Below are 27,168 nucleotides of genomic sequence, written 5' to 3'. Positions count from 1 at the left end.
TCTCTCTCTCTGTGAGTGTCTTTGCAAAGTTTTGTTTGTTGTTGTTGTTTTCCGTTCAACCATTCTAGGATATTTATGTTTATGTGTGTTTGTGAGTGAGTGGGGTTTTCCCTTTCTTTTTTCTCTTAGCATATACATTTTGCGTGTTTTATCTTGCTCCTCTTGCTTCGCTTTGCACTTGTGCCACTACTACTACTACTACTGTACAACAGAAGTTAAAAAAAACCTCCATACTTCCATACCATATGTACTGTGGGTTTGCCTGTGAGGTGAGTGTATTTGTGTTGCCGTTTTCTTTTAATATCCTTCGCTTCTCACTAAGCTTCTATATAGGTTTGGCTGTTTGCAGTAACTTAGCTCTCTTCGCTGTTTTGTTCATCAAAATTATTGATTCTTAACACACACACTTACGCACGCACACATACATACATATCTACGCATCAGAGCTGCTCGTGGGAATTGTTCTTACAAACTACTAACGTCACCGTCGTCTTCCTTGTCTCACGCACGCACTAAAACCTATTACTATTACAGCTCCTGGCTTGCTAGTGGCGGCGTGCCATCATCACACTAGGATATTCTCCTTCCCTATTTTGTTTTGCACCCGATCCGACACCGGCCCATTGGATAGAAGCACACACATATGCGCCTTGCGTGGAGAAGAGAGGGGATTTCTGTTGAGGTTCGTCGCCTGCGCTTGCAGTCGCCGTAGTAGTCTCTTCTCCACGTGTGTCCACAGCTTTCTTTTAATAAAACAAAAATCGAGATCTATAAGAGCAACACACACACAGACACACACGCACACCATCATCCCCTCTTCCCGCTCTGCTCCCACCAACACACACACACACACGCACACACACGTTTTTGGCTTCGCATTGTAGTTTCGCATTTGTAGATCATTCGGCCACTAAAATACTATAATACATCCTCTCCCCCCTTTACCCTTCCCTCATGATGTGTGTGTGTGTGTGTGAGTGTTTTACCGTGCGCTTTTTAGGCTTGTCCGGAGGTTCGTCTTCTTAACACATTAAAAATTTGTACAACTTGTAGATGTAGTGTTTTTTTCCTCTGCGAATGCGCAATCATTCTCTCCCACTGATCCCCCTTCTGCTGCTACTGGTCTGCCTCTTGTGGTTTCTTTTGTTTGTGGTAGGATTCGCCCGCGAACGCCTGTTTGCTGTGTTTACGCCTCGAGTAGGATCTTGTGGATGGTGGGATTGTTGCTGCTGCTGCTGCTGGTGGCGGCGTTACTGCTGCTGCTGCTGGTGGCCACTACGACCGTCGTGGCGGCACCGACCGGCGAGAGGGCCGACGGTCCCCCCACGATGGACCGCTGGACGACGGACACAGGCGTGGGCGCCGGCGAGGGTGACTTCTTCGACAGGTTCAACGGTTGCTGGTGGCACGGATCGAGGGAGGTGGTGGCGGTGGCACTGCTACCAATGTCCACCTTCAGCTCGATGAGCCGGGGCGAGGGGGTGTGCGGGGGCGCCACGACCACCACCGACGAGGGGGAGGCGGGCGGTGCGGGTGACGTCATCGTCGAGTGGGGCGACTGGAAGTAGCGGATGCTGGTGGCGGAGGAGGAGGACGAGGACGGCGAGGCAGCCGACGGTGGCGACGAAACCACCGACAGCGAGGAGGAGGACGAGGAGGAGGAAGTGTCCGGCGGGGTGAGACTGCCCGGGGACGGGGTCTGCTGTGCCCGGTGGCCGCCCGTCGTCGTGATGACGCTGGCCGTCACTGCCGGTATCACCTGCTGCCATCGCCCGGCGGAGGCGCTAGACGACGAACCTCCAAACGGACAGCCACCGTTCGGGGCGGCCGCCGCCGCCGGACTGCTTCCACTGGAGGACGAGGACGAGGGGGCGGGCGAGACGGCCGACACGGTGAGATGCGGTGAGGCCCGCTGGAACACACCGTTGGCGGCGCTGGCGCCACACACCAACAGTCCTCCCTGCTGCTGCTGCTGCTGCTGCTGCTGCTTGATGTAGTTCTGCTGCTGCTCCTGGGCCGACTCGCGCATGATGTAGTTGTGGATGATGTCGGTGCGCTTCATCTGCTCGGGCGTCATGCGCGGCTCCTCCATCAGCGATTTGGCCAGCACGGAGTGCGTGCTCGAGAGGGACGAGTAGGCGTGGTGGTGGTGCTGCTGCTGCTGCTGCGGAGGCTGCGGACTGGACCGCGCGGACGTCGACTGCAGGAAGCCGGTGGCGCTACTTTGGTGGGACTGCGTCGTCTGCGGTCGCGTTAAATGCATGTGCAGCTGCGACTGATGGTGCTGGGGCGGCTGCTGCGCAGGCTGCTGGGGTGGTGATGGGGCGGCGATTGCCACCACGGACTGCTGCGGCTGGGGCACCGAGGCCGGGCGCGGTGAGGACGACGACGCCAGCACGGTCGCCGACGGGGACGGGGCGGCGCTCGCGCTAGTGGTGGTGGTGGAGGAGGAAGCGGCTTCCGCCTCGCTCTCCCGGTGGCGCATGGCGCGGAACTTCTTGTGCGGCTTGTACGCCTCGTCCATCAGGCTGTTGGTGTCGTAGAGCGGTGGCGCTTGCAGGACGCGCTTCAGCACCGGCATGTTGTCGACGCTGGCGTGCCGCGCCAGGGAGGGCGCCTTGCCGTTGCTGCTGCTGCTGCTGTCCTCGAGCGCTGGGTCTTCGAGCGACGACCGCGGGCTGGAGCAAGACGACGAACCGCTGCTTACGCTGCTACTAGCCGGTTTCGGATGGAGCAGCAGATGGTGGTGCTGCTGATGGTGGAGCTGCTGCTGCTGCTGCTGGGGCGACGGATTGTCGTGCTTCTCGTTGCCCGACTCGATGCCGGAGTCGGTCGGCGAGTCGAGCTTGCGGTACCGCGACACGTGATGATGGTGGTGGTGATGGTGCAGATGGCTTGCGCCCGCCCCGGACGAAGCGGACGACGAGGACGCGGACGAGGCGGACGACGACGACGACGAACCGACCGACCGGATGACGGGCGTGATGGTGAGCCCGTTCTGGGCGAGATGTTGCGCCGTGCCGCCGATCAGATCGTCCTCCGCCGACGAGCCCGAGCTGGCCCGATGCCGAATGATTGGACAGGCGCCGGACAGGGTGGCAGCGAGCAGGGGAGCCGCCGCGGAAGCCGCCGACGAAATGCCACCGTGCTGGTGATGGTGATGGTGCAGGTGATGGTACTCCGACGACAAGGAGGAGGAGGAGGAGGAGGACGAGGAGGACGTTTCGGTGGACTCCGTGCTGGAGACGGAGCTCATCGGGCTCTTGGCGATCTCCACCTCGACCTGGTTGCCGTCGCAGCTCCAGCTGGCCGGGCTCTTCGCGTCCAGCACCGCGCCCTGGTCCTCCTCCGCCGACCACATCTGCTGCCGGAGCAGCTCCTTGTGCTCCGTCCGGAACACGACCAGCTTCTCCGTGTGCAGCGTGCTGAGCGTGCGCAGATCGGGCATCGTGCGCAGCAGCTCCTGCATAAACTCCGGCTTGTCCGGGCGGTTCTGCGAGATGACCGACTGCAGGCAGGCCTTCAGCTTCGTGTACATGCGCTCGATCAGCTCGACGTTGCGCAGCCCGGGCCGGTCGGGCGTGATCAGCACGATCGCACAGAACAGCCCGATCTCGGCGTCGGTCAGCTGCATCGAGTTCATCCGCTCCGCAAAGTTGAACGTGCTGTCCACCAGGAAGCGAGCGTTCGCCCCGTTCTGGATGGTGTCGCGCCGCATCACCTGCCCGTTCAGGCAGATGATCGAGTTGATCGACGTGTCGAACATGCAGATCAGCCGCACGAACAGCGCATCGAACAGGCCCGCCTTCAGCAGCGTGAACTTGTCGTCCTGCGTCAGCAGCTGGAAGCCGGGTATCATGCCGGCGAAGTCGATCACGCCCCGGATGACGTGGGCGAAGCGCTGGCTAAACTCCTGCTCCGACTGTAGCTCGGGCGCTGGGTTCAGGGGACAGGCCTGGAAGAGAGAAGATGTGAGATGCGATTAGATATACATGAGAGAGAGTGTGTGTTAGTGTGTAGTAGGTGCGGGAAGACATCATTCTGACACCTTCCTAAAAAAGACTGTTCCAGTATGCAAATTGCCGCACTCAAAGAGACACGATGTCGTCTAGACACCATCAGGAGAAGCGCAGAGGAGAGAGATGGTGGTTCAAGGTGATCACTTTTGTATCCACCATCTCCGTTTACTCATCTCTGCCGGAAGTGTGTGTGGATTTGGAAGAACTTCCCAAAAAGTCCCAACCCATCGCACACTCACATCGGTCACGCTCCAAATTTGCGCTCCATCAGAGCGCGCGCGCGCGCATGGCAACTCGTGTGCGTGTGTGTGTGCTGGTCGCTCGCCGCCAGCTCAAGGTCGACGAACCTTCGGGTACGGAGGAGTTCAAGGTTTCTTGCGCTACTGTGCGCAAAAAAAGAGGCACTCGTGTGTGTGTGTGTACGCAGTTGGTCACGTACCGAGCGATTCGTGTGTGATAAGCAAACATAGCAGCGAACCCTGTGGCAGGGGGGGGGGGGAGGGGGGGTGGGGTATTACACACGCGTTAACAAGAGCTGGAGGACACGACGCTCAATTTCAGAGCGGTGGCCATCATCGATTTTAGGGAAGGGCGTGCTGAGAGAGAGAGAGAGAGAGAAAGAGATGCTTTTGGTGATAAGCGACGAACTCGAAACAAAAAAACCAAAACGACACAGGGTTATTGACTTTTGTGTGGGCGCGTGATGACTTTGGCAAATTTTCGTCGGTGGGCCTCTGTGTGTGTGTGTTTGATTGCAGCATGTCAGCGACATTCCAACCGGGAAACAATGCGGCTGTAATTAATCTCGACACGGGCTCGACTCGCCAGTCTAACCTTTTATCGGTCATTACCGGTCACGTTGTCACGTCTTTGGTCTGTGTGCCAAGATGGCACACACATGTGTTTTGCGCTTTGCCTCTCTTGCGGTTTCCTGCTCCCCGCTGCCACACGACGACGACGACGATTGTGTTTCCTCGTGTGCGTCACGGTCAGTATGATTGTTGTTAACGGTGCCTGATATCTCTCTCTCCCTCTCTCTCCCTGTGGCCTCTCCATTTCATTCCCTTCTACCTCTCTCTCGCTTGCTCCGGCTTGAACTTCAATTTCAAGGACAGCAACAGAACCGTTACCGGCCGTGTCGTGTCGTGCGCTGTGTTGGTGTGTAGCGGACTATTTGCGCGACAAACGACCAACCCCTTCCCCCCCTACCCTTCTCCTTGACAACCTTCTCCTACCGTTCCTCAAACCGCCTCCCCTTTGGTACACACGCGCTCTAATTGTCTCTCCACATGGCCGTTGTTGCTGCGCTGAGCGAAGAAGATGGAGCAGCGGTGAACGGTCCCCGGCGGTGGAGACGCATGGCCACTGACGACATTGAACATTGGGTGCTGGTAGGGAGAGCGAGAGAGAGAACACACCATACCGTTTCTAACACAGCATGCTGCCGCCACCACCAGTTCGAATTAATTCTATTTCCGCATTTTCGTGCACATCACTGAGGTTGGCAGTGTGTGTGTGTGTGTGTGTGTGCGTCAGCAATCGCACGCACACCTTCTGGGGTGGGGGCTCTCTCTCTCTCTCTCTCTCTCTCTTATCGGTCATTCCACGCAGGGTGGATGGGGTTCCAAAACAGCAGCACCAGCACAAAACCCCTGGGCAATGGCATTTCTCGGAAAAAAAACGATTTTTGCATTCGCTTTGAAGGCAAGCTGGGGATGATGATGTAGAATATAAACAGACACACACAACAGGAAGTCGATCGTTCGCCGTCTCGGTCTTTACATATCTCACACCGCACTCACACACGCGCGCGGCTAACAGCACACGAGCGAGCGATTAAATTAGCGAAACACAATTTCAAGGTTATCGCGCAGTCTGCGCTTCCTCCCCGTTCCGCCCTTTGTGCAAACATTCATTCCCCTTCCTGTGACTTACTTGCGCCAGGGGGGGATTTCTCTTATCGCTTGCCGCTCCACACCCCTCGCAGGAAACGATGTGAGCGAGAGCGAGAGAGCGAATGAGAGACCCCCGTTTATATCAAATGACAAAATCGCGACCCGAGTGAGTGCTTTCCGCGAAGCGGGATGATGAGCGATGAGTGCCCCTTCGAGCGCGCGCGCGCTCCCGTTTTTTGTGAGTGAGTGTCTCCACGCTGACGAGGCGAGTTCCAACCATCAATCCCCAAAAAAAAAAGCACCACCACCACGGCTCAAATGCCGTTGACCTTGGAGAAGGTGCTCTTTGCATGTGTGTCTGTATGGGGGAAGCTGCTTCCTCTACTTCCTCTTCTTTACGCGCGTTGTGTACTTACCAGTGTCGGCATCGAGTAGCTCGGGCAGTCGCGGGCCCGCTGGCGCATGGCGGCGACCTTTTCGCGCGTAAACTCGCACGTTTCGATGTGCGCCTGGAGGACGCTGGCGAGCAGCCGGGGCTGATCGTCGAGCTCGCTGGCGAGGGCCCGCTGGTTGCCCCGGTTCTGCGTGCTCTGCTGCATCGCGGCCAGTATGCGGGCCTTTTCCCGCTTCGGCACCCGCCCAAACCTGACGGCTGTATCATGAAACAGAGAGAGAAGGAGAGAAGAAGAGATGCGTTAGATTAGTTTGATTAAAGGAAGAGAAAAAAAAAACGGAACTGGAAATGCTTCTAATCAAACGCGCGCTTGGATGTACTGGTTTCCGTTTCCTCCTGTGTGCGTGTGACCTCACAAATCGTTGATCGCTCATGCACAAATTTCCTACTTTGATCACCTTGTTCCAATTACGCGAGCGAGGGCGATTCTACTTCCCCCGGAGCCTCCGCCACATTTCAAACTGCAGTTTGAACGTCCCTGACCCTCTTCCTGCCCTCTTTATTGCATTGCAAAAAACGGTGGAAGACGCGTGTCCTTCACCAACCGAGAGAGGATATGGAAGAGAGCCGAAGCCAGCGTTAGAGCACCTGTCGGTGAAGGTTAACATTTACCGGTTAGTAATAACCGATCGATCACTTCAAACAGCGCTCCAACACCAACCGTCGATCGATCGTTCGATGGCCCTGGCAACTGGTGGTGCTGTGGGGCTTGTGAGCTTCCCCTTCTCTCTCTCCACACCACGAAACACACGATCTACGATCTCGCACACACACAGCAAGGGAGGTCAGTGTGTTGTGTCTGTTACCTCGGCTGTTTCTTGCTTCCGCATGCGAGAGCCGGTGGTGGTGCTAGACGTCGGGGGTCTGTCATCTCGATTTCTCAAATTCGTCGTCATGCCCACACCACAAACGACCCCGGGGAGGGGGGCTTATGACCTCAAAAAACAAAAGGCGCCTAAAACCAGACGAAAGGTCGAAACGCAAATCGCTTCTCTTTTTCGCTTCCGGGGACAAGCGACGAACCTCTCCTTTTGGGTGTCCGGGGGGTTTGTGACCCACCTTTTCCCGCACAGCGCGCCTGAGTGGAGGCTTATTGAGGTCGCACGACGGACGAGACGTGTGTGTGGGGTGTCACTCTCACTTTCCGAAACCTAACCTACTTTAAATCCCGCTTCAACGTACTCTCACTTTCCACAACGAGTGCTGGGTTGGTTTCTCGTTTCTGTCCTCGCGATCATATGATCATTCGCTTTCCGGTTTACAATGTGAACCATGCGTGTGCGTGTGTGTGCTTTGTGCTACATTTCCCTTCTACGAAATGAGGGTGAAAAGGGGAACGCGTGCACAAGTGTGACCAAAAGGCAGCCAGATGAGGGGCAAATGGCAGCTCTTTCTCTCTCCCTCTATCAGGTGGGCAGTAGTAGTTGAACGACCCCGATCACCCTTTCTCCAATTCACACACACGCATGGCGGCGTTTAAAAATAGCACCTTTTGCTGCCTTTCTTTTGAGGTAAGCTGACGTAGAATAGAGAAGAAATGACAACCGTGTGACGACAATTGTTAGGTTCTATTATCATCTCCTCTTTTCTAGTTCATACTATTACTTTCTTATTTTACTTTTTATTCTTGTTTTTTGCATGTTTTTTTAATTTTTGAATTAAATTGCATTTCAAGACAATTTGATCTTATTTCCGCTCATTTCTCTCCTCACCATTGATCCCATTTACATGGGCAACGGTCCGTAACGGTCCGGAAGAGGAGGTGGTGGTAGTGGTGGCTGTTATCTTCACTTTCTGTTTTTAAAATAAAAAGAAATTTCGAAACGAAACCAACGAGCCCAGACAGAGCTGCTGCTGCTGCTGCCATGCCTCGTTAGTTGGGAGAAAACAGTCATCCGGCCAGCTGCTGCCGCCGAAACCCAGAGCCATGATGGCAGCGGGCGCGGGAGAGAAAGGCGACCGACTGACTGTGTGTGCTGCCGTCTGGGAGAAAAAGTAGGTGAAAATCGTGGCCAATTCTCCCTTTCCTCCCCTACTACCACAAACCCAAACAAACCCACTGGGAGAAGAAGAGGAGGAAGCAACAACAAAATACAAACACACACACACAAAAACGAGAAAAGTGAAATGAATCAGCCCGCGTACACCCCGATCGAGATATGGGTGTATGTTTTCGTTTAAAACAATGCACACAGCACCATTACCTCCTTATTAGGAGGGGGAGCAGCAGCAGCCCCGTGCCTTAAGAGCATCGAGCAGAGATCGAGGATGGAGAGCAAAAGAAAACCAGCACACCACAAGACGGTCCGCCGGCGCGCCACCGCGAAGAAAGCAGGAAAAGATAGACGCGAAAAGGAAAGATGGCGCTGATCGGTCCCCGGTGCGCGAGAAACATTCTCTTGCGGCCTCGCTTGTTTCTATCTCTCTCTCTCTCTCTCTTTTACCTTTACCGCGAGTAGTGCTTTCTTTAGCGTTTGCGCCCCTGATCGACGAGATGGTAAATGGAAAATAGCGTTTCTGCGCGCCGCGCTAACAAGGGGTGGTGAAGGAAAATAAAAAGGAAAAGTGTGTTACTTTCTTGACACCGTATCTTGAGCGGAGGCGAGCAGCAATGTGGAGAGAGAGAGAGAAGTTAACGAGATAAAGATATGGGTGAAAATCAATGGAACCATTGCAACTGACTTTGACAGTGTGTGAAAAGTGAAATTTTACACGACACGTTTTTTGTTTCATAAAATTATTTTTTTGCAAAAATCCAATTTCTACAAGTCAGTGTTCCACGAAAGATAAGTCTAATTTTAATTTAGTAAGCTTGCTTCGTGACCATCACAAGTAAGTAGAACACACGAACAGGGCAAAACATACGCCCCAAGTGTGTAAAACGAACGAGCGAACAATGGAAGCAAAATGAAACGAACACGTTTTTCCATCCGACGGTGACCATCTTACCCTTTTTTGGCACCCGCAGTGCGCAAATAATGCTAGTGTGGGTGGCAAAAAATGAAAAAAAGTAATGCTTTGAAAGTGAAGGTGAAAGTTGAACAGCCGCCGCAAGCGTGCGTGTGTATATTGAGATCAGACGGTCTTGTGTTCCCTTTTATTGCGCGTTCACACTCTACTTTGGTGTCGCCGGGGTGTTTGTAAGTGAATACCGTTCTGCTTTTCATGATTTTGAATTTCACCATCGAATTATGTGGAGCAAACCTGAAGGTGGATGAAAAGAGAAACCCATGTTGTGTTCACCCTACATTCTCCCCCAGAAAGCCCTTTTTTGCGCTGTGTCCCATTTGCACCATTAACCTCTAGTGACCTTTGCAGGTTTGCATAGGTTCCTATCCTCTCGTTTCCTCTTGCCCCGTTGCTCTCTTGGTGTGTGTGTGTGTCTACTTTCTAGTGGTTCGATTGTGTGTGTGTGTGTGTTCGGTAGAGTGCAAAAGAGAGCGCCCTTTTGTTCAATTTTCCCATTTTGTGCGGCTCGTGCCCTTGACCCTAAATGAGTGACACACACACACACCGTGGGCGGATGTGTGGATGGGCTTGGGGAGAGACCCCCCATTTCCCCACCACAAAGTGTGAGTGACACTCTCTGGGACTCGCTTGGACGGCAACCGAATGGAAGAGGAAAGAGAAAGCGCTTTAGAAAGCCAACGCGCTGCTCTCGCTCTCGCACATGAGCCATGCTCCCTTTCGGCATACGGCACTTTCTCTCGCTGGGTGCTTGGAGCTGCTGCTGCTGGTGGGCGCTTTCGCCAAAATCAAACAAGCAACAAAAAAAAACACCACAGAAGAAAGGGGGAGGTTATTCCCGTGACAAAGTCAGGGCAAACACACCACCGGTGGAAGCCATTTTTAAAGGTCACAATACGCAATTCGTGTTCGATTCGCTCGCTTCGTCCCTTATTTACTCCACCCCTTGATGGGCTGCATAGAAGGACCGATAGTGTGTGTGTGTGTGAGAGAGAGAGAGAGCGAGTGAGAGGCTCCAAGTGCAGGCATTTTGTGAAAGCGAACCACCCCATAAAAGGCTCCGCCACAAAGAGACAGGCGCACGCGTCAAAGGCCGCAAAATGGTCCAGAGTTCGAAGTGGAATCAAGGTCAAAGATCACATTAATTCTGATGGTGTGGTGTGGTCCCACAGGAACAAGGATGCCATCCATCGCTCTCTTTCTCTCTCTCGCCGGATCTCTCCACACAAAAACGTTGTCTTGTTGTACTTCAATCAATGGCAATGTAATTTAAAACAAACACACTCTAATTGGAAAGAGGAGATAAATTGCACAAATTGTAATTCTGAGAAAACTCCGCCAAAAACCAACACTACGACACCTACGTGCATTGTGATAGGAGACAACTCCCTTCAGGATGCCCTTCAGTATTGGTAACTCTTCGGCCATCTTTGCTTAGATGTTTTTTTGTTTGTTTTCCTCCGCCTTTTCTTTTTTTGGTTATCGCTTTTTGCTTCCTTTCTTTTGCACTTGTTCTTCTTCTTCTTCTTCTTCTTTTTGTACACACTTTCACTAGAGAATATTTGCCACTTGCACTCGCGTGCGCTTTACTTTGCCTTCTTTTTTCGGTGCTTTCCGTGACACTACTGTTGTTTTGCACTTCTTCTTCTTCTTCGTCTGCTCTCTTTTGCTACCGAAACGCTTCACTTTCTTTCACGTTTTATCGGCTTTCATTTTGGTTGCTGTATCACTTTCATATACCACTTTGCCACTTTTTTTGTATTTTACTAATCTTGTTTCTTACTTTTCATTTGTGTATCACGTGGCTACTACTGCTTTTAGAAGAAAGGGGGAAGAAATGGAAACTATTATAGAACACTGCTAGAACTATTTGTACGAACACTGAAACACATGTTTTATTCCATCGCCCTGCTCGAACACACTTTGCTAAAACTAAAACCGAACCAAATCAATCAAATTCTGCACACTGCTACTACTACTAACCCCCTGGGTAAGGGGCCAATTGGTTGACATTGAGATAACGCGCGGCTGAAAATCCATTTCCCAATTCACACGGTGTGTGGTGTGTTGTCACGGTCAAAGCAAAACGTTTTTCTGTGTGTGTGCGATGTCGTCGTAGTTGGCCGTGGACGTCGCCGTCTTGTGCTTGAAGCCGAACCGTCGTCAACCACCGAATGGCGAATGACCTCGAACTTGTACTCTGGTCTGGTGGTTCGAGCTCCCCATACACACACACAAACACACAGACACACAATCGCTGCCGGTGTGTGTATGTGTGTCTCTGTGTAATGTGTGTCGTGTTTTATCGGTTTAGTTTGATGGTTTTTTTTCTCTCTCTCTCCCTTCTACTCGTCGCTTATATTCACTGTGCATATAAACGCATACTAACAGAACGGTACGGGGTACATGGACGGCCCACAGGGAGGTGTAAAAAGGACCTTTACAACCCACACAATCTCCACCATATTTGTATCCTTTGCTCTCGTTCTCACACACTCTCTCTTGCGCGTAGGCTCGTGTTGGAATGTCGGTCCTTGGCCGACCCAACACCACACACAATGCCGATTCAAACACACCAATCACTCACAAATGCATACACACACACACACACACACACACACACACACACACACACACACAAATCCAACTGGATGACGCGCGCACGGATGTGTGTTTCCGAGGATGTGACCTTCGCCTTGCCACCCATTCAAAAGGCCAAATCATCGTCACCGGAGTGCGCGCGTGTGTGTTTTTGTTGTTTCGGGCAGGAGAGGCCGCTGCGCACTTTATCGCTTTGACCGCTCCAAACACGCGCGTGTTACTTTGTTGCAGAGAACAATTCAGTTATCCTTTTCGTGGAATTAAAACCCTAAGGAAAGAGGGAAAACCACCTGTGTGTACACACTTGGCACCCCCCCCCCCAAAACAACCATTTTACAAACACCCAAATCACTTTTTTTTTGCACACACTTCACCGCTCATTTGCAACCCCACAACGATATGCTTTTCTTCCACCGCAAACCGGCCGTTGTTGCACGCTTCCCCACACAACTATAAAGCAGCAAAAGCGGGCACAGCGCTCTACTAAAAAAACACGATGGGGCCACTAAAAATGCGCCCACACACACACACGCGAGGCACGCGCGCTTTTGCTCTCCTTTTTCGCAGCAGCCCGGTTCAACGGCTCGTCGCTCACTGGCAGCGGTGCGGTCCCCGTTGGGGCTTTGGGGCGCCTCCACCAGCGTGTGTGCGCTGGTGAGTGCCGGCTTGCTGAGCGACGGTGTGAGCGCGCTGAGCCGGCCATCGAGAGCGTTCAACCGGGAAGCGTACAGCGCGCAGCGCATTCAGAGCGAGAAAGAGAGAGAGAGAGAAGGCGCGCGTGTGCGAGGCGACGAACGGGGTTTTTTATCAATGTCACCCACACACACAGACGCGCGTTGAAGGTTTTTATCGAGCCGCACGACGATGATGATGACGATCGAGGCGGCGGCAATGATGATGGAGGAGACACCGGCGTACACAATGGCGCGTCCTCCTCTCTCGCACGCAGCGAGCGCGCGCGGCCATTGCTCGTGACCTCCATCTTTGCGACTCTCCACGTGCGCGGCTGCTGCCGCCCGCCCTTTATTAGCCACTCAGCATGTTTCGCAGCAAAACGCTGCAAACACGCTGGGGCGATAAAACCAAAACCGGGAAGCGCGCAAGGAAAAATCTGTGTGTGTTTTCCTTCCAAACAGTTTGATTTTAATTATTGTGGCGCATTTCTACGAGTTCCATCCCCCCGGGTGCGAGGGTGTGTGTATGTGGTGCACTCATCGCCGCCCAGATGCTCTCGACCCCATCAAACGAACGAACTCACTCAACCTGCTTCTGTTCTCTGCCTCTCTCGCTCTCACTCGGGGCTGTGTCGCACCCGTGGCCTTGAACTTATCCGAATTGAATGTCGAGCCAAGTGTCGAGGGTAGGTGAGGTGACCACCACCACCAGGGAACGGGAGTGGGATGATACGGTGCCGCGCAGAAGCAGCACTTTATCGCACACGTCAACGGCCACAGAGCGGCACACACACACACAGCAGAAAAATGTGAGAAAATCTTCCCCCCAAAGCAGTGGGATGGGGGGGGGGGGGGGGGATGGGGTGGTCACAGTCGGAGGCGGGAAATTTATTTTTACACACACGTCCATGACCCTCCTTTCTTCGCTGTCGTTCCCCACAAACCCTCTTCTCGCTGAGCGCCACATTTCCACGAAAAACGCCAACAAACTAAGGGAAAAACTATACTTCATCCTCCCTTTTTTTTTGGAGAACCCATTTTCCCACCAGGAATGCCCGGTTCCCTCTCGCTCTAACCCAAAAGCTGGTTACTATATAGGGCTGGTTACAACAGGCTGTAAGTGTGCGAGGGAATGCCACAAGCACTGGCTGGCTGTATGTGTGCCACGTAAATTAGATTGGAGCAAATTGCGCGCCTATACTTCGTGGAAAAGCCTCCTCTCTTCCTCCCATCACTCCCCATGCTGCCTCCTGCTGCCATTGCAAGGTCACACAGCACGGGAATATTGCTCACACACAGCAATATATAAATGGCGCAACCGATTTTTGTGCTTCCTTCCGTCAAAAGGTGGCTGTTGTTGCTGAGCCGGGAATAGTGGTGGAAAACTGTGATGGCGGTGACTGCCGGTGCCGCGACCTTCAAGGTAACGGAGGGGCGCGGTGGGCGGTGGAAAACTATTTCCAGAAATGCGACAAGGTGTTGTGTTGCGTTTTTAATGGGGATTTTTCTTTGCTCGCGCGCTCTCCTTGCGGTTGTCCTTGGACTGTCGGGAAAGCGGGAGGGAGCAGGACTTGCTGTCGACCTTGTCCGCTGGAATGGGGGGGGGGGGGGGGGGGTGGTAACGCTAAATATATCCTGAGCTGAGAAGAATTAGCCAGCTATTTGCGAAATGTGATGTAATGGCGAATGGCGGGGAACTGTTACAATGTAACGACTACTAACGAGCGGAAACACTTCCCAAGGTTTCGCTCTTAATCCTGTACTCATACTCATTGAGAGCTATTTTTGCGTCAAATTATCCCATAAATTTCATCATACAAAGATCTGGAACCCGTCAGGCAATCCCGAATCTCCAAGTTGCTCTTCTTTTTTTGTTTTCGTACCCCAAAAACTTCCACCTAGAACGCAGTTGGATATCATCACACGCACACACACACACAATTGGAGCCGCCGCCTGTTGGTTGTCCTTGACTCGTGATAACCTTGGTTCACCCTCGCTTCGCATTTAGCATCGGACTCTCTCTCTCTCTCTCTCTCTCTCTCTCTCTCTCTATCATTTGCCCACCCGTTCTATTTCGTTCTTCTAAATTTGTTCTCTTTCATTCTGCTCCAAAATCATCCGTGCTCCAAGCTCTTCTTGTGAACGGTCAGTGAGTGAGTGAGTGAGAGCTCAGCGCCACTCACACCAGCAGATCACACAGCACTCATCAGCGGAAAAGCTCGCGCGTAAAACGGAGTACCGAAAGCTTGCGTGTAGAGGGCGCCGCTGTCGCCGTGCTTTACACAACAGTGGGTGCAATAAAAGTGTGCTTTAGCGAGGGAAAACTATTAGCAAAAGAACTTTAAATATTTAAATAAGTAAAAAGTTTAATTGATGACAACTCAAGTCTTTTATTCACTTCACAACCCTTTAAAGAAGCCCTTTTGCTGATGGGCACTGGACTCACACTGGACATAGGCCATAGAAAACCCGTTACAGTTCATCGACACATACACTGGCGGTCGGTCATGAGTGGGAGTCGGTTCTGAACGCGGGTTCAACGACATTCTAACAACATTTTCTTCTTCTACGGGGGGTTTCCCAACAACTCAACACACTTCCCCCAAAAAGGTCGGTGACTTTCAGTTGGCCGATAACGATGTAATCGACCTCAAAATGTGTGTGGGGCTTAGCTTTTTTTTTTTTGCTGTTGTATTTCGGTCGAGATTTGATTGCTCCGATGAAGCAATGGAGTGGAAGAGGGATGGAAGGACCAGTAATTAAGCGCCACCACGATGATGATGTGTGGGGGGCTTGAGTTGGTGCCACGGGCTGGTCCTTCTAATGGGCAAGCAACCATTTCCGATGCATATGGCTCACGTAAAATATGCATAAAACGGCCGTCTGCTAATGAACTTTGACACACATACGAGCTGTTATTCATGGACGGAAGCGAACGTTGCTAGATGTCATTGACTCGTAGATTTTGCTTCCCTCAAACCTCGCTTTTGCCATCTCGCAGTTCAATCGCAATCACAGCCACACAGCACAGTTACCCCTAAATGTAGGCACGGAAAAGGGAAATTTGCATTCGGCTCGGTCGGCTCCATCCCCGTACATCGTACATCATCATCCGTTTAGTGTTTTTTCCGACTCTCTCTGTTTCGAAGTCACACAGTCACAGTGAAGGTAAGATATGCTCGCTGCTGCTCTTGCTGTATTTGCGCTCCTCTCCAAACGGGCGACTTCTTCGAGCGCGCATTTAAAGTGTACACACGTCGGGCACTGGTTCATTGACCGGGCCCGCCGCACATCGGGTTACAAATCGTAAAATGACCTACTTCTTCGGTGTAGGGAGGGAAGAGTCACCCCGTTGGTGGAGTGGGATGAGCTAAAAACAGGGCGATAAATCAACGCGCGAGTTACGTTACCCACCACTTTCAGTTTCGGCTCGGTGTGCACTTACTTTTGACATTGATAAGTTAATAAAAGTTAGATTTAGAATATCATAAAATGCTATTTACAGTTGTAAAGCATGAAATAAAATGTTGATATTCGATAATAACAACAAATTTAGCCAAAATAAAACTGAAAACTACTTACTAAGCTGCTTAGTAAGCACGGGGTAACGCTTACATGCTTACCACCTTCAGTAAGTGAAAGTATTTCCCTCGTCAAATAGTGCCGCCGCCATTGGCGTGAAAGAAAGCGAGCATTCGGTGTCTTTCCATCGCTCACCATCGGAGATCGGCTTACAGCAAGTAAAAGTTTCACTTCCTGCTTCGTGCGAAGAGAGACAGAGAGAGAGAGAGAGACCTGCTGACATGTTTCACACATTTTGCACGCACGGATGGCTTCCCTGCGCCTTCGCGACACATCAGGGTGATGAGGGCGAGGAAAGGAAGATGTGACGATCGCAGGAGAAAAGGGAAAGTGAAATCGTGTTGACTCCGTGTTGGCCCCCCGTCAAGGCAGGAGGCGAGGAGCGGAAAGGTGTGATAGACTTGTACACACCTTTTGCATGATGATCGATGATCGGTCATCTGGGCGCCTCTTTGTAGAGGTTTTATATAAGTTTGAGCCATTGAACTATTATTCAGACAGCCTCTCGAACAGCCCCAGCAACATTGTGCCCCTCGAGAGACTCAAGAGTTGCAAAAAAAAGACAATTTAAACATAAATCACCTATTTGCTCAGTTGCAAAAAACACAAAACGTGCCCCGCGCGCCTCATCATCACAAAATGGGTCATGATTTCCTTGTGTTTTCTTCCGAATGTGCAAAAAACCACACACACAGACGGGTGAGTGAGACACACTTTGCATTGACTCATAAGCACGGCTCTTTCTCTCTCTCTCTCTCTCTCTCTCTCTCGTCTGTGTGTTCATTAGCTTATGCAGAGCTCGGCACACGCGACAACGATGACGATTGCTCAAGCATTGCCACCTCCCTGTAACCCCCCCCCCCATACCACCCACCACCCTTCAGACTCCTCATTATCTGCGTCAACCCCCGCCTGTTCACACAAGACAAACCATGCACAAGCGGAGAAGAGCAGTGTGCTGCTCCAGATTATCGGTCCCAAACCAACACAGCCCCCCCACCCCACAAAAGGGAGAGAAAGGGCACGGCGGACAGATGCGCGAAAAGAGCTGGGGGGAGGGAGGGCTGGCCCGAGACTCTTATGCCCGAGGACAACGACCATGCAACCTAATTTTTTAGTCCAGCCGCGCGAGATGAACGGCACGAAGTGGCGGGGAGAGAGAAAGGGCAAAAAGGCGGCTACCCTCCTTCTCCCTCCCATGTGCAACACAAAAGGCGCAAATCCACGCAAAGGAGGAGGAAGCTGGAGGGTTGCGACGAGCGGATCGCGGGCAGGGGGTTCGTCGTCTACCATACTGTTGCTGTCGCGCTGCTACCCATTTGCTTTGTGTGGTTGGCTGCCGCTGCCGCTGCTGCTCGGCCAGTTCGCATGAATTGTAAAACAAGTGAACGACCTGCATGACCGAAATAAGAGTCAACGACCCCCTGGGCGACGACGACGAGCAGCCAATGGTCGTGAGCGCGTGTGAGAGGGAAAGGTTCACCCCGATCGCTCGCTCTCTCTCTCTCGCTTGCTCGCTCAATCGCTCTGTCACGCATCACAAAGAGGCAAATGGAGAGTTTGAGGAGGGTCGTATAAAGGGGGTGGTTTTGGGGCGATACAGGCGAGAGAGAGAGAGAGAGGGTGAAAAAGCCTTGAAACTCGCATGAACTAATCCCCCCAACTGCTCGAGCGGTGCTCGCTCGAATGAATTGCTCCATGAACTTCGCGATCGTCTCTTGCTGTGTGTGTGGCGAAGGGTGGAATGAACATTGAAAAATGAACAGACAGTGGGATTTTATGAATAGTGGAACCATTTTGCATACTTTTTGCATAATTATAGGTTGATTTTGAATATTCTAAAATTGTTCTTAATCTATTTTTACACAAAATCAGTCAATTTTCTTCTTGGAAAGAACAGTAAACCTCCAACTTTGCGACACCAGCACATTCTAATTTGAATGCATTTGCACTGTGTGTGTGTGTGTGTGTGTGTGCGCGCGCTAGGGTTGATGGTTGTGTGCGTCGTCCGGTCGGCTCTAATCTGATCGCGATCGCCACGATTCGGGAAGCAGCACCAACACAGCAGCAAAAACACACACTCAAATGGAGCGCAGCAAGCACCACGGCTGGCGATTGGAGTAAAAATAGAAAAGCGAAAGTTTCTCACCCGAAACCCCCGTGCGTGTTACGCGGCAAAACGGGCCGAGGAGCGTGCATTTGTGAGGTGTGCGTGAGACGAATTAGCACACGGGAATCCGTTTCGGGCACGTTTCAATTCCCAGCCCAGGCTGCAGACACACACAAACACGCACACATTGGTTCCACCACAACAAGGTGTTCGGGAGGTTTGATTGAAATTCCCAGCGAGTGTGGAGCGCAGCGGATGCGTCCGACGGCGAAAACGAATTCAATGCGCGATTACGAAACACATAATTCATTCGGCGTCTCCGCTGGGGGATGGCTGGACGGATGGCTGGACGGATGGAAAGGAAAAGGAAGCGATTTCGCCAGCCAACTCGCATACTCAATAGGGAGGGGGATGAAAAGGGGGACACAGATAACAAGTACACATGTGCCTTTGCTGCCTGGCTCTATAAAAAGCTCCGACCAACATCAAACCCATCAATCTTCCTCTCAGATTAACTCAACCCAATAAAGCGAGATTGTAAAAAATACTACTAAATTAATGGCATAAAAAAGCGCGCACACACACACACACACCCTCCAGTGCCGGAAGGTGATAATGAGACCGAGGAGTCAAGCACATCAAGCCGTTGGAGAGAAAGTGAAACTTGGCAACACTTCTGCAGCTCTCCCGCCGCCGCCCGAAAAGCAAAGTAAAAAAACCTTCGCCGCCAGAGCTCGATCTCCTCGACCCAGTAAAACGCCCCGAGCAGCGGGCGCGTGTGTGTAGAAATAGGGGTTGCAAGAGAGCAGCGGAGGGAAGGGGGGGAGAGAGAGCGAAGGGGTATTGGTCGGGGGCAGCTTGGTCCGGGGTGAATGCACTCCGATTTGGAACGGAGGTCGTTCGACGAGCGAGTGGAAATGATTGCGCTCCACCGAAGGTAAGAAAGAGAGCGAGTGCGTGTAAGGGGTGGGGGTTTTGCTAGCAGAGCGAAGGCACAAAAAACCTACGGCCTACTAAGCTGCGTACTAAGGGTGGCTACAGTGTGTGAAAAAGAGAGAGAGAGAGCGAAAGAGTCGATTGGAACGGAAGAAACGCTCCAAACGATGGATGAACGAGCGCAACGAAACGAATTTACCTTGAAATGGTGCGAGCGAGCACGTCCATTACTGTACCCTCGTACTGCTGAGCACTTGCGCGCTCTTTCTGGCGCACGAAGCAACCCTCCCCAAAATGAACCAAAATGAACGTTGGATCTTGTGGTGGAGCATCGAAATGGCTAGCAAAGAGCGGCAGTGAGAGAGTGCGCGAGTGTGAGAAGGCGTTGGGAAGGCGGGGGTAACAAACTAGGCCGTCGTTTCAACCCCCCTCTCTCTCTCACTCTCTCTCTCACTGCTTCTCAAAAACTACCCTTTTGCAGCCGTTCTCTCTGTCGCACAACAACAGGCGAGAAACCCCCCTACCAACCGCGCGGCTTGACTGTCACAACACATGCGAGCGAGACACATCATCGGTCGCTCCGTCTCACTCTCGCTCCCGCTCTGATGGAACGGTTCGAGCAAGAGCGCTCGCGGGACGGTGGGGGAAGTTTATTTTTCTGACCTAAATAAAGTTCAAAATGATTATGGCCCAGTTAGACGGTCGTTGAACTCGGGCGCGCGATGGCCTCGCTCGGTTCGGCTCTCCTCTCGGCTCGACTGGTGGGGTGAGTGAGCAAGAGTAAGAGAGTAAGCGAGATAGCCAACACGACGGTGGCGCGCGTTTTCGCTTTCGGTCTATGACGTGATACGTTCGTCGCTTGGTCGGTCCGGGTGTCCCTTCCCTGGGGTTGTCCGCGACTGTTGCGCGCATGCGACATGAAATGCAAAGGGTTGGGGAAGGGGGGGGGGAGAGGTTCATACAAAAAACTGTATGCGAAGGTATTTTTTGCAACCCCTTTTGCTCGGTATGTGTCTGTCTCTCTCTCTCTCTCTCTTTTTGTCGTTCGGTGTGCATCTCGTTCCGTTCACAGGCGCGCACAGCAGTTGCAACAACCGTTTGGCCCTGAGCTTTATACACAGTCGACTCCCATGCACCCCCCCTTCCTTCCAGCTTGTTGCTTGTGGTGGCCCTGTGTCCCTTTGGCCCTTCTCTTTGGGCGCGCTCGGATAGTTTGAGGATGATTTGTGCTTCGTTTCACAAGACGATTCGCTACGCAACGAAGCGCTAAATACAAAGTGTAATCTCCCATTTTTTTTAAACATTCTGACCTTCTACCCCTTTATTGAGATCGTTTCTTGTTTGCAGAGTGTTGCGCCGTTGACCTCCCAGCTCGCCACATTTCCAAATAAAACGCACACCTCAAAAGCCCGCAGCCTTGAAGTCTGGAACGTGCGCGGCCTGGTCTGTGGCGCCACACTCCCTTCTTTCCCAAACTGGAGCAGCCCCAGTTGGCTAATCGTTACACATCTTTTCACATCACCTCACTTGCCGACGCCGCCATCTAAACCTCCAAAACCAACACCCCCGAGCGCCCGAGATAACACACAAATCCACAAACCCAAATTATCTCCGAAGGCCAACGCGAGAGCGAATTTTTTGGAGCTCCGAAACATCTCCATCAATGACACAGACACACACGTACACCCGCCGAAAAGTGGACCACTGACCGAAGATTGCTGTGTCCTTCACACCCAAAAATTCGGACACGGCACGGCGGAGCAGCAGCAGCGTCCATGACAGCCATGTGCAACACAAACACACACACACACACACACACACAGACCATCCATTTCGATCTTCTGCCCATTCGCTTTTCGGGTTTTCGTGGGCAATATTATTATTTTCGATGGTAGTTTTAATGTTCGACCTTCGCGTGCGGAGACGAGCTTGTTTGGAACCCGCGGAGGGTCGTCCAACATGCGATCGCTTCCAGTTGGGCCGAGAGCGCGTTTAGAGAGAGCGCAAAAGGAAGGACAAACCCCCATGGTGGTGGTGGTTAGATGGATTAGGTTTGGGGTTCAAGGCAGTCTTCTACACAGTAGTGGCGGACATTGTTGTCGCTCGGATGGTTCGATGGTCGTTAAAGAGTGCAATTTATGATCATAATATCTCCTCCTCTCGATCGAATTAGCTAATTGAAACGTCCCTCACCGTTACAAACGAGCTTTAGAGAAACCAGTCAATCCAAGCGATGTTTGTAAAGGGAGAAAAAATGGTAGAGAAAAGGTCACTTACCGTCACGACTCATGCCGACGGCGATGCACTTCTTCAATCGGCAGTACTGGCAGCGGTTGCGGTTTATTCGCAGTATGCTGCACTGCTGATTTTTCGTGCACGGTCGGTACTGGATCTTCTGCTGTATCGACCGCCGGAAGAAACCCTGGTCACACAAAGAGAGAGAGAGAGGTAGAGAGAGAAAGATTGTTAGTGAAATGTTTCAATGTTTTGCTTTGATGATGATGATTCCTAAAGCATGAAAAGCAAACAAAAAGGAAATTGTGATCGCCCTCCTCCTGCTCCTAAACGTACGTGATCTTCGCAGAGATTCTCCTCAAACTGCTGGCAGAGATCGTTGATGAGATGGTCGGACGAGGAGCAGGTGCAGCCGCCGGTGGACAGTCCACTGCTACTGTTGCTGCTGCTGCTGCTGCTCTCGTCCCCGCTGCTGTGCGGTTCGGGCGAGGCCGCCGACGACAGGGACGACTCCCGGCTGCGGCAGGAGCTGTTACCGCTGCTGCTGCACGTGCTGCTGCTGCGCGCCTTTTTGCTCGCCAACCGTGCCTCCAGCTCCTGCTCATACTCTTCCTCGTCCTCCTCACACCCTGCCTCGATCGCTTCGTCCTCTTCCATGGCGATCGGCGCATCCGATCCGTCCTTCGTCTGCTGCTCTCCGCTGCTCTTCTCGATGGCACAAATGACTACACGCTGGTGCTCCTGCTGGACAAGTTGCTGTTGCTCCTCTAACCGAGGGGCGGCAGCAGCCAGCACTACCACCGACGCCGGTGGCACTTCCTCCCGCTGCTTCACACTGCCCTGGGCGGTCAACCACTCTTTGGCGATCGTTGTCTTTTTCCACGGGCAGAAATCAATCTTGGGCGTCACGGCCACCACCGGTGGGACGGTGGTAGTTGTGGTGGTGGTGGGCGGTGGTGGTGCGACGGTTGACTTGGCCGCATTGAGTGGTGCGGACTCGAGGATTCTCACCAGCGCGCTGTGGCTCGTTTTCAGACTTTTGGGCGCTTCCGCCAATTGCTGAGGTAGTGATGAAGGGGGAGGTGGAGGAGGTGATGCGGGGGCGGCACCCTGCCGCACGATCACGACCGTACCGGACGGTGCCATCGTTTGCGAGCTTTGTCCTTGTTGCTGCTGCTGGGCGGCTGCTGTTTGTTGCTGCTGCTGGACGGCGCTGCATCCCATTTTTCCACTCGCTACACGCTTTACGCCCTTGCTTTCCCACCAAACTGCACTGAAAATTGCACTCTCACAAGTACACACACAAACGCTTCGATAAACACACAAGCACGCACACTATAACGCGTTAGAACTTGTAATCCTATAAGATTTTCCGTTCCGTTGTTATCGCCGAGCGATGGGTGCGCCTGGTGTTTTGTAGAATTTAGCGTGAATTTTCCATCTTTGAGCTGTTGCGGCTGCTGCTACTGCTGGTGGTGGAAGCGGACAGTGTGATCCTTCCAGGACGGTACCGTGCACGCTACACATACACACACACGCACATAAACACGCTTACTTAAATGCACTTCCCTGCAGCTCGCTGCACACTTTTTGCTGCAATCTATTTTTTGGGAATGTTTTTCCTCGCCACAACGCAACGAAACACACACTTTCTTCTCAATCTCTCGGGCGGCACGCCACTCTATATCCTGAGCTGCCTGCTGTGGCGGCACAAACTTTGCATTCCTTTTCTTTTGCGGTGGTTTGCCACACTTTTTCACACTTTTTACTCCAGGCGAAGAAGGCTTCAAGACACACACACAGCCAAAGCGCTTCTGCCCTCTTGTGTGCACTTGTTTCCGGGGAAACGTGGTTGTGCACTCTTCTGGAAGGAAAAACTCCGACAAAATGTATCGAAGTGTTTTTACTTTTTTAAACACGTTTTTTCCCACCGATTTCGCAACCTTTGTGATCTGTTTTCCGCGCGCGCAATTATTTTCCTGCACTCGAACTAACACCCAAATGAGCGCCAAACGAATCAAAAACTCGCGGCGACGAGCGACGACGAGAGCGATATACAGAGCGAACGATGCTTTCGCAGGCGCGTCCAGTTTGCGAATGAATGCCAACGGTTCGTCGCCGTGCGTCAACCGTCCCCGCTTGAACGGATGAACACAGCGAACAGCAGCAACAGCAGCGCGGCGGTGTGTAGAGCGGTAACTGATTCGGTAATCGTGCCGCTGTGAGTGTGAGTGAGCGAGCTAGACTAGGTTCATTCTCTCACTCTCTCTCGCCGACACGCTCGCACACTGCACACACTACAGTCCCCGTTATTTTTGCCTCAGCTGCGCTGCTCCTTGCAAACCCCAAAAGGGACCGCGCGACTGCACAGCCACACACACACACGCACGCGTTGGCACCTCAGTTCAACGACCTGTCATTGCCGATGGCCTCCCCCACCACCAACGCACTCCCTACTCCCCCTTCTTCACTGACAATTCACGCGGCGTTCATTCGCCATCGCTGTGTTGCAATCGGCGGCGTGAACGCTTCGGGAGCGAAAATGAACACGCACCACGAGCACGGGTTTGGTGGTACGTGACGTGCGGCACACGCTGGTAGGTTCGGTGGGTGTGTGTGGTATGAGACACCAGTCCCCCCTGGCATCCCCTTCTACACGCTGACTTGCGTGGCGGCGTCGGCTGAGGGTGGCCGTGTTGGTTTCGTGACCCACTTTTTGGTCATCCACCCCGAAAAACACAGAGCGGCGACGGGGCCACCGAGAGCCCGAGCTCGCACACGCAGCAGCAGCAGCAGCAGCACACGGAAAACAAGGCCCATGGGTTTTGCTCTGTGTGTGTGCGTGAAAGAGCAAGAGAGAGAGCGTGTGCGTGTGGGCAAGAAAGGGATGAAGGAACAAGGGTTCATATAACGCGCGTACGGAGGGACACGTAAAATCGGTGCTTCGCGTAGTACTACGAAACTGCCCCGGCCGCCCATTGTATATCAAAAGGGGGAGGGAGGGCGCTACAAACAGGGGGCCACCTTTTCTTCCCTCTCTGTCGGCTGAATCTCGACACAAGCGAGCAACCCCTTTTGCGGGAAGGAGAGCGCACGAGCCGTCTTTTTTTTGCATTTGGAAGCATTTTTTACACCTTTTCCACCGCATCCCACTTCCCGGAGGACCTACACACACTTTGGACAGGGGTGTTTTTTTTGTACCTTCTCTTCTTTCTTTTCCTTCCTCGAAGCACAGAAAAGACGGTGGTGGTGGTGATGGTGGAAGGCGCGTAGTCATCGTCTTGCTGCCGCTTTTGCGAGGAAAGAAAGTGAGAGGAATTTGTGAAGCGAGGCCAATTATGATGAGTCGTCGGGGCGAGTGCCCCCCCCCACCCCCACCCCCCCCCGTTTGGGAAGGGGCAAAATTGGCGAACGGATAAAATTGCGTACGATTTTCAGCCACCCAACCCACAACATAAACCCCTTTTTCGGGGTTCAAGCACTGGGAGAGGATCTTGTTACGTTTTGCGAGGGGTGGTGGTGGTTTATTGTTCGAAGGTGAGGGTAAAGGAAATCGTGAGAAAAAACAGCCCCATCTTTCAGCATTCCGCAAAATGTGTATCGAAATTTGGCCATCGGATGAAAGTTCGGGTGGGAAAAATGTTGGCCAAAAGGTTCGCCGCTTCCGGTCACTTTTTCTCTCCACGTGTGTGGAGGGGGAAAGTGTGGCAGAGCAGAGTGAAGCCATGCAGGCAGATAAGCACCAGGGGGAGGGTTCGAAGGGTGTGAATCATTCTGTTTTGGGTCAGCAAAAAGGTGTAAAATATAAAAAAATCGAACAATAACCTTTCAAGCGCCAATGATAATGGATGAATCAGGGTGCCATTTTTGTTTGTTTGTTTTGAGAGCCTTTTTTCTTGGCTGAAGTCCATGATTCAGCGCCTTTCTTGAGAAAGAAAGGACTTGTGCCGAAACAAACCACACATCGGTGACGCACTCGCACAGGTATTGGTCCCATTTCCTGTTCGAGATTTATTCGCACACACAGCTGGAGCTGTCTCTGTTTTTGAGTGCACATTTATTGTATATTTATAAAGTGTCTTGTGTACCTTTGCTTTAACAAAACCATCCTAACGCTAGACGCCGTTGTGTTGTTGCGCACAATGCTCTAAATACATAGGCGATTGTAAATCGCGCTTTTAGCCCTTTTTGTCTTTGCGCAATCGGCACATCTATACACACACACCAGCAGCAGACTAATCGAGGTAGGCCGTGGTGTAAACAATCAAGAAGCTGTGGCGCTCGCATCGGCGACACAAGAAGTCGCCCCGCAGATGATCTGTTGCAAAACAAACAAAAAAAGAGGAAGAAGAGTGGCAATCGAAGTGGACAACACAACACACGCGCGCGAACTCTCCACCCCTTTCGCTTCGTTTTGTGTCGGGTTGCGGTCAGTGGCCTCTGTCGAGAACCTCGGCATACAGGCACACACAGGCGGGCACGAAAAAGCCGACCACCCGACGATGACGACGACGACGTCACCGGATTCACCGTAAGCGAACGGCGCGCGATAGAAGAGCTCGCAAAAGTTCATTGGCCTTCCCCGAGAGTGGTTGTTCTTCAAGAGACCTGACACGGTACTGGCCGGCATGGGTGACGGCGACCCAGAGAAAGAGAGAGAGCGGGCGGGAGGTGACCTGAAACGAGAATGAACGCTCGCACCTCCCCATCGGAAGGGGGTTCGTCGTCTCGCACACCTTTCTGTGTGCGGCTCATGCACGAGAGAGCGGAAAGCATGTTTCGTTCTGATTCTGTGCAATGCTTGGAAGCGGGGTGGAATTTCCGCAAAAAAAAAGAGGAACAAACTTGGGAATGACTCTGGCAAACCCAGCAAAGGGGAACCTAAAAGGGGAGCAAAGTCTGAGCGTGCTTTATGACGGTTCGGAATTGACACTGACTCAGATGTTTTTCCTTCTCAAAAAAGGAAAAATATAGAAGGGCGCATACTTCCAGAACTTCTGAAGCACGTTGAAGAATTTCAAAGATTTTCGCCCTTTTTTCCCCAAAAAAGTTCTAAATTTGACCTCATTTTGTGCCAACATTTTGGAATGTTCACTTCACAAATCCCCCCCCCCCCCCCCCCCATGTGTGTCGTATGTTTCTGCATCTGTAGCTTCCCAAGCAGCGGGAGAAGGAGTTCCAGTTCGGCTCCCCCCACGATATATGCGTCACCAACCGGACGGACCCCGGGAACAGGGCGCGAATGAAAGGTGAATGAACGCGCACCTTTCGATACACAAAACCACCCCCTCGCTCCTCGCTCTCCCGCACCTCTCCCCTTGCACATCCATCATCGCCATGGTTCTTCAGCGGAGTTGAGGGAGCACATTTACTCGCCAGACCTGTCGCAGACCTCGGGGTGTGTGTGTGTCGACCGCTGTGACGTCACAGAGCATGCAAGCAGAGGTTCTCCCGGTGTGCGAACGAACGTACGAGAACGAGAGAATGTCCAGACTCGGCGTTGCAAACGCGCGCGCAATTTCCTGGTCCACAGCGACACACACACACACGGCGACAGGGGTTGGTCGAGCGTTTTGCATATTTTACCCTTTCTCTCTCTCTCTCCCTCTTGTGGCTTGGCTTTTCGCTCCACCCGCTCGTTTGCGCTCATCTCCATTCATCCTCCGTCACTAACAATTGTTCTGTGAACCTGAG

General features: G+C 52.4%; 1 protein-coding gene across 8 annotated transcripts in view; it reads right to left on the bottom strand.

Annotated features, from left to right (window-relative positions):
* LOC1280470 (ecdysone-induced protein 75B, isoforms C/D) overlaps positions 1 to 27,168 on the bottom strand; it is an 87,164-nt gene continuing 59,996 nt past the window's right edge. For 4 of the 8 annotated variants that reach the window (XM_061661616.1, XM_061661615.1, XM_061661618.1 and 1 more), the window contains 3 exons: positions 21,517 to 21,661; positions 6,331 to 6,566; positions 1 to 3,955 (listed from right to left, as the gene is read on the bottom strand). In XM_061661616.1, the coding sequence (XP_061517600.1) occupies positions 1,187 to 3,955; positions 6,331 to 6,566; positions 21,517 to 21,661 (3,150 nt within the window). In that variant the 3' untranslated portion in view covers positions 1 to 1,186. Of the gene's footprint in view, positions 3,956 to 6,330; positions 6,567 to 10,699; positions 12,552 to 21,516; positions 21,662 to 21,810; positions 23,558 to 27,168 lie in introns of those variants that run through there. The other 4 variants (XM_061661619.1, XM_061661623.1, XM_061661622.1 and 1 more) reach the window with 4 other exon arrangements.

This window comes from Anopheles gambiae, chromosome 3, assembly GCF_943734735.2.
Source record: "Anopheles gambiae chromosome 3, idAnoGambNW_F1_1, whole genome shotgun sequence".
In the NCBI taxonomy this organism is placed as follows: domain Eukaryota; kingdom Metazoa; phylum Arthropoda; class Insecta; order Diptera; family Culicidae; genus Anopheles; species Anopheles gambiae.
This window is presented reverse-complemented; position numbering and strand designations above follow the sequence as displayed.